Here is an 8,035-nt window from a genome sequence, read left to right on the forward strand (position 1 = left end):
TAAAAGTGTATGGAAAAAAGTATGTTTGTATTGAACGAACGGATCACGCCGTCGCATAAAAACAAGAAGCATAAGAAGAAAGCACCCCTCCCCTCTTCCGTCCCTGTCTATGCTACCGAGTTTATGCTGCGTCTCCTCCACGCAACTCAAAAACATCATTCGTCAAGGGGTGCTTCAATCCTCGCCTCCTTGTTCCAATCGCAACATATTTCCAACATCGAAGCACCCCTCGATCGTTATTTTCGCTGTGTTGGTGCCATCGCCGCCGTCGCCACGTGTGTGTATTTGTGAGTGTTTCGTCCGGTGGCCTGCTTCTCGCTTGCTGTTGGATTTGCCGTGCACCTCTCGGCTAGTCTCGTTCAAGGCGTCAGTTGAGTCGAAAGTGTTTCCTCCTCCGGAGCTCGTTCGGTTTGAAAGAGTTTGAAGAGTTGGGCGTTTGCCAAAAGAGCTGAAAAAAGCAAGTCTTGTGCAACGTTACTGTTGGGTTGCAAAACGGGAAATTTTTTACAAGTGAGCGTGAAGATTTGCGGTGAAGTAGTGGCTTGAAATTGCGGAAAAGCTGTGCTTTTTGCCCTCGAAAAAACAGTTTCCAGTGAATGAGAGCAGTCTGTGACGTCACGTTTGGGTGGAAGTTATTTTCGACGAAAAAACCATCTAAAACAGTTTGAAAGTTGGGAAAACTATTGCGAAAAGTTGCGCGCTGATTGTCCGCATCCGATTTGGTAACTTTCGCTTGGTGAAAAGTGCTTTTCTACGCGAAAACAGCGATTTTGATTGCGCAAACCTAACCTCAAACATAAATATAAATACGACGAAGGTTGCAGTGAGTTGAACGGCTAGGAAGAAGAAGAAGCCCTCTCCCCCAGCTTGCTTTGTTGGATTGTGAGCACAACACAAAATCGAGAAAAATAAAAACGAGTTTTGTTGTGCGTTTTGGTTGATATTTTGAAGCTCGCAGCTCCGAAATAAACAAGGATTTTGTGGTGCGTTTGTTGGTGAATCGAAACAAATAAAATAAACATGAGTGCCAAGGTGTACAACCCGATGATACTGTCGGAGATATCGACGCTCCGTTCGCCGGCCATCGGTCGGCGGCCGGCGCCGACGTCCGCGGCCCGCATCACGGCCGCCCGGGTCAAGCGGGACCTGTTTGGACCGGTGGACAAGGAGGACTCGAAGAAGTAAGTTTGGCTTTGGTTATTGACCTTATTATCTTGTTTTTGAAGGGTAGTCTTATCAGTTACTGTTGGTAAAGTTGGCTTTGACAAACGATGCCTTGTTATTGCAGCAAAGAGAAATGTGCAATACTTTTATAGCCCAAACTCTTCAAAATTCTATTAAAATAGTTTTTAAATTTGAGCAAATTTAAGCTTCAATTAATCCTAACTCAGGAAAGAGAACATCATCTTCGTTTTAAGAATATAAATATAACTTTCAAACTTTTAATTGAATTTGTTGGACCTCATATCAAAAAAATACAAAAAAAAACAAAAACGAGATAATTCAAAAAACCTATGATATAAACTACAAAATATATAAAAATCGACAATAATTCTTAGATAAAACATTCTAGCGATTCATTCATATTGAAGAATTTTGAAATTCTGTGAAGGCCAACTTTGATATGATTTCTATATTCTATTAGCTCTTCAATCAAAGAATAATGAAATTAATTTTAAAATAATTTGTCCCTTCCTCAGATTCATTGAGCGCGAGCTGGCCGCCCAGAACGACGTCCTCAGCAAGAAGTGGGGCTTCGATTTCCGCTCCGGCGAGCCCCTCCAGAACCACGAGCAGTACCAGTGGGAGCGCGTACCCCGACTTCCGCCCCGTCTTGCTTCGTCGGCGGAATGGTTGCCCTGACGCGGGCCGCCCACGTCGTCGGCACGGCCACCGCCACCGAAGATCTGATGGACCAGCGCGCGGAACGCGAAAACGGAACCTGCTTCAGCACGACCGCGGCCACTGCTAGCGGATCGGACACCGATATGGACACGCCCGTGTTGACACACCCGCTGGCCAAGATCAGCACCGCCACCACCGTCGTCTGCCTGTCCAGCTCGTCCTCGTCTTTCCCTGCCTCGGCCACCCGGGCGCGACGACAGCAGCGAATCACAGGTAGGACACCCCCTTCTTTCTTGAAGCTTATTGAACCACGAACGGAACAAAGAATTTATAATTAACCAGAAAAATGCACCGAACATTTCGGCGTCGGCCGTTTTTCCTGCCCTGATGCGTGAAATATCGGTTTTTGTCTTGCCCTCGCGCGAGGTAGGAGGAGGGAACAAGAAAATTAAAATTTCCAAAGACGTCTCGCTATCTGATCTAGCGCTGCAGTTCTTAGCGCAACACTCGCTTAAGCTGGTAACCGCTGCCGGCTGGTCACGGCTGCACGCGTTTTTTCAACGGTTATTTTTTCCTTCGTTCCGACGGTGATCATCTGTTCAAGCTCTGTCTATCGTCGTTACGTTACCCCCACGGATATTTCACCGCGCTGGGTACCGAACCGGGACACGTCAAATTTCCATATTCCACCCTCGTGAGTTCTTTTTTCGGTCGTCGTTTTTGGAAAACGTTGAAATTAATACCTTTTTCCGCTGAGCTCAGCTCTCGCGGAGTGTTGTCTTTTGTTTCCGAACTCTATTGATGAATAGAACCGTGCACGGTTCGTCTCGGGGTTTTCTCTTGGGGACAGGAGCGCTCACGCACGCAGATGCCCTGATTTTGCGGGCAAGAACACAACACTGTAATTATTGGTTTCGTCGGGGTTACCGAGCAAGCAATTATACCTTTTGTGTGTGCTGGAAATGAAAATGTTGGTTAAAATAATGAACACAGAAGCTCGGAAAGCGGAACGGGACGACAAGGTTTGGCGGGTTTCTTTTATTGGTTTATTGACGGACAGCAGCAGCGTGGCGTACCTTTCACAGGGCGCCACAATCCTCTCTGATTTATTGGTGCCCTGTGCGAGCGGGCACGGGGTTCCTTTTTTGCGGTTAAACTTTCGTCCCTTTAATTGGGACAGATGGTTGGTTTGGGTTCGACCCGCGGGGGAATTCCGCGTGTGGTTTGTCGATTTTTTTGTTCTGTTGAAATTGTTTGACAAAGGTAATTTTTGGCTTGTTGAACAGATGAAGAATTTTTACGAAATATTAGAAATTGAAGTTCACCTTTGACAAATAAGCGTCCTTCCTCTCCTATACATTCTGTGAAATGTGATCCGTTCTCAGAATCCAATCTGCGTTAACACAACGCAGTAGAGCTGGCCGCTTCAGTTTTTGTAATACGTTTTCGGGTGTTCTCGGATGTACTGCAATTATTAATATTGACAAGAAATGTGCAAGACTTTTCAGCATGCTTGCATCGAACTGGCTGCGTTTGCATTTCAGAATAGATTAGATTAGACAAAATTCACAAAATTCAAATCAATTTCGATGTTTTACACTCTTTGATTAAGGTAAAGGGTAAATAATTCCTTTCAATTAGAGCTTATTTGGACGAGAAAAATGCCATCTGCAATAAAAAAAACCTGAGGCGAACTTTTTCTCTTTTCTTCTTTGCTTATTTTTCCATTCTCTAATTCTTATCGAATCGAACACAAGCTCAGCCAGTCCAAAGAAAGCATGCTGGAAATCTTGTGGTTAGAATACGCCCCAAGTCCTTTCTTGTTAAAATCAATGACTGCAGTGCATCCGAGTAACCCCGAAAATATATTACAAAAATTAATGCGACCAGGCTTACTGTGTTGCATTAACCTCAGAGACAGATTCTGTGAACGGAGCACATTTCACAGAATCAACAGGGAAGGAAGGATGTGTGAACATACCAAATGCTCGGAATAAGTTGTGGCTTGCTGTGTTTGTTTGAATTGGTAACTGATTTAAATTCGCTGTTATATATATTCGATTTGAAAAAAAAAAAAAAATGTCGAGGAATAGGTCCTCAATAGAAATCTCCATAGTGTAATAATGATTTTACTATTTTTTTTCGTTTTAGTAAACTGATAACTGTTTGAAAAATTTCAAATATTTTACAGTTTACAGCAAATAATAAGCAAGAGAACCATACATAGCTATCTGGTTTTGACAGAACTCAAAACCTAAGCCTAGTTGATAAGTCTCAAAACAGGTACTACTACCCTATCCAGCAGTCCTTCCTACAATTTGATTCAAAGTACGCAACTGCAATTGACTCACTTGCAACGCGAGATGACCAAGAAGTTGCCGTTTCGTCATCGAGGCAAAACCATAAATTGCACGCGAGAAAACGGAACATACAATTAGGTCATACGACTTGTCGTGTGGAGCCACTGCTGCTACTGCCTGACCAAGAACACACTGCAAAGCGAATCGAAAAGAAACCAAAATCATACACGTTCGAACAAGTCGCCGCTCGTGACGCGGCTGCCAGCGACCAGGTGGATCTCGGACTTGCTCGCAAACAAGTCAAGGAAGCAAGTGTTGTTCGCGCTGGGGGGAAACAAGCTATTAAAAAGGGGGACTTTCTCGAGCCAGCTGGTGCATTGAGTAACATCTGCCCAGGACCCCTTCTGTTTTTTGGAAAGTTTACCTATTTGTTAACACACAAATCGGAAGGCACACACTGCTACTGATTGATAAAATCAATATTGGCGCGTGGTAAACACGGACCTGAAGCCTAGAACACGAGGATCCGCTTGTTTGTTTCGCGCCAAAAATCACAAATTCCACCTCGGCAAACAACAATAAAATATCACCTTCACGCGACTCCTTCGTCATCGTCGCGAACGCGACTAGGATCGAAGTAGGCAAAAAATAAGGAGCTCTCGCGCGCAGGTAAAAACAACCTTTCTGCTTCTGTTGTTGTTGTTGATCCATAGTCGACTTGGATTCAGTGGCATAGAAAAACAAAACCCAAACCACCTTTAAAGAGACGGATATAAAAATTGTGTAAATCATTGTCGGCCCTCCTAATGGGATCAGCGAAGGACGCGCACGAGAGCGCTTATTAGGGTGGCCAATTTCGAGTGGTCATCGCGCGAGTCACAGATGGCCTCTAAATGACCTCCCAAAAAGTAGCTCCTAGCTCGGGGATCAAAACAGCCATTACATACCGCACACGCGCGCGCACATTGATATGCGCAGTAGGCGCTGTCTTGTTTTGTGGCTTGCTCCGCGATATCGCCACCGCCGCCTACTTGATCGCGTCAGCTGTTGAGTGCCCCCCCTTAAAACTGCAACGAAAAACACACAAAATTCATCTCATGCATAATGGATGAGCGTTGCGCTCGCGCGCACTGATCTTTACGGGGTCCGAACGCCTAAAAATAGACCACTTTCAAAGTGCACTCGAGCTATATGACGAGGAGAGGGTGCATACGAAATTTCTCTTGGAAAGGGCCATCTGCGCCCCGTTAGTGCCACTGTGTGGCACATGCCCTTTCCAGTTGTCCTTTTTTTTCGTGGTGAGGTGGCAAATCCATAAATTAATACACATTTTCCCTGAACATATGCCACGTCGACTTTATCTCGGGTTGTTCATCTTTATTTTTGCGCATTTTCTCTGGTTTGTTGACAACACGCTCGAGAAGACGGCAAAAGTCGGAAACACACGCACGAGTAAGTGGTGTGGTGCGGTCATCAGATTACAATGACCCGTGGAGAAGGGAAAGAAGGGAAGAAAGGACTCGCTTTCTGGAGGGAGTGGCAGTTTGTCATAAATTAGGTCCGCCCCGGTTGGGTGCGTACTCAAGGAGCTTTGGTTTTCACGTTAGACATGCTCACCCGAGAAAGAAGGAGGATGAAAGTAGATCGAGATAAGGGATCCTTTTCTAATGACTCACCTTTCTTCTTCAAAGGGATGGACACAGTCGAAAGGTAAACAAAGCGCAACGAATGAATCACTTGAGCGTGCGGCAATAATTTCCGCTGGTGGTCAGTTTTATTTGGGTTTCGGGGATGAATTGGGTCTAATCTGCGGGAAAAGGGGATTTGTGGTCAGTCCAAAGAGTTTCAAATTTACTCTCGGCGATAACCGTGCCAAATCTGTTCTGACCGTTAAACCAAAGAAACCGATAACGAACGAAAGAATCTCAAAAGAATAAACAATCAACCGTTAAACACCACTATCAAAAGAAGTAAACCGCAACTCAAAAGCCAAAAATCCAATCTTTCTTCACTTACAGACTACCTGAAAGAGCGCAAACGCCTCTCGAGCAGCGCCCCGAAGGTCGCCCTGGCCAAGCGAGCCCGCCAGATGCTGAGCGGTTCCCCGACGGCGTCCTCGTCCTCGTCGCAGTAAACGCTCGCGAAGCAAGATGCAGCAGCCAGCAGCGATCTCATATCCCGTTTGATTTTAATCTATCGTTTATTTTCCCCCATTTTTGTGAGTGCGAAGGAAACACACCTTTATTTTTATAGATGCGATCTGCAGCGAAACATTTCCTAGGCTTAGAACTCGTCTAGAGCGCAGGAATCGATAGTAGAGACAGCGGAACAAAAAAAGATAACTATTTACACAAATCGGAAAGGGTTAGAACAATTCTGCAAAATTGTTGTAAATTTTCGAACAAATTGCCATGATAGAGCTACGGATAAGTGTAGTCTGTAGGAGTTTAGATTGTAGCATATTGGTAGCGCAAACAGCGAGAGTATTGGCGGAAGTGGAACTCTCTGCTCGGGAGGAGAAGTGTTGGACCAAACTTTGGGACTTCCTCCTGGCGGGGCGGTTTTGCTTTCGCGTCTACTTTTGTGGTAATGTAAATATATTTTTAGTTAAAAACCCGATCGTTTCGATCATTACACGAACGGAAAGAAGTTCGTCTCCGATAAGGCCGGCTGCTTGCAACGGTCGCCCTTATCGGACACGAACGCTCGTCGCCAGTTAGCATTATCTCTTGTTTATAAATTTACTCTTAATGTATGTAAATAGCAATAACAGACAAGGTCATCCTCGGAAGAAACTTGCTTGAGTCTGTGATTCAAACCGATAGTTGAAAGTGCAATCGTCACCACTATCTGCAAGCAGATAGAGCTGTCCTCTGCAACTTATCAACAAAACAACTATCTCTGCAATGTCAGTGAATCACCGACTCGACCAGCTAACTTCTTCAAAACAATTTCCTTTCCCAAACAAAAAGAATACACCGGTCCGGCAAGAACATTCCCCGACCAAAATCCTTCAGCGCAAAACGATCTCAAAAGAACCGTCGTTGCAATAGAAATCGCAATAATCTTTTTTGAGTGCAATACCATCGCTGACGATCGAAAGTCACCCGGAACGTTCCTGCCGGAACCACAACCTGTATTCTCTTATCCTCTAAAAGATATCTAAAACATGCACCCCCTAAAAAAAGCCGACGGTGAAACGGTAATCAGTGCCAAAAAGTGATGGAAAGCGTTTCACCCGGAAGAACGAAACTAAACAAAACAAAAAGTAAAAACATAAAACGCCCTTCAAAGCAAAAAGCCAAGCTGTGTATTGTCCGACTGCAGCCGCCGGAAGTACCCGGTGGGATTGGGTCGAACCTGAATTTTTGTGTATTTAATTTTCTGCTCGTTACCACGTAAGACTATATCGTTGCTTTTCAACATATCGCGCAGTCCCCCCTCGATCAGTAAACCGTACTAAACGCCAGAAGCTAATATATTGAATGTGGACCAAAAAATCCGATCATTCGAAGCACACACCTTATTTATTCTTCAAAAGTACCTCTTTACTACCTTGTTTGTACTATCGAACAGTTAAAATTAGTCTCTTTTTTTTGGATATACACGTTGAAAATCGTACACACGTTTAGTTGGTAAGTTGATAATTCTTTGAGAAAGTTGACGCAAACAATCTCATTTGAGTAAGAAAACAAAACATACAAATATTTAGCCAATAAAATAACTATTTCTATTGATTTCGTGTAATAATGAACAAATAAAATAAAAATACCTATACGACAACATACCTTTTAATAGTCTTCGAAGCATTCCGAAAATATGTAAGCTTTTCCCTATTACCGATTTCATGTTTTAGTGCTTAGAAAATATCTGGATTCTTGAAATGCTTT

The 8,035-nt window shown here is 44.1% G+C and overlaps 1 protein-coding gene across 1 annotated transcript; it reads left to right on the forward strand.

The window, feature by feature from the left end:
- The first annotated feature begins 347 nt into the window (after positions 1 to 347).
- LOC6037231 (cyclin-dependent kinase inhibitor 1B) lies at positions 348 to 7,928 on the forward strand. The gene is given in 4 exon segments (XM_001847110.2): positions 348 to 1,181; positions 1,701 to 1,813; positions 1,816 to 2,118; positions 6,164 to 7,928. Coding segments are annotated over 4 exon segments (693 nt in total). The 5' UTR covers positions 348 to 1,020; the 3' UTR covers positions 6,280 to 7,928.
- Positions 7,929 to 8,035: the final 107 nt, after the last annotated feature.

The sequence above is a fragment of the Culex quinquefasciatus genome, chromosome 2 (genome assembly GCF_015732765.1).
Source record: "Culex quinquefasciatus strain JHB chromosome 2, VPISU_Cqui_1.0_pri_paternal, whole genome shotgun sequence".
Classification (NCBI taxonomy): Eukaryota; Metazoa; Arthropoda; class Insecta; order Diptera; family Culicidae; genus Culex; species Culex quinquefasciatus.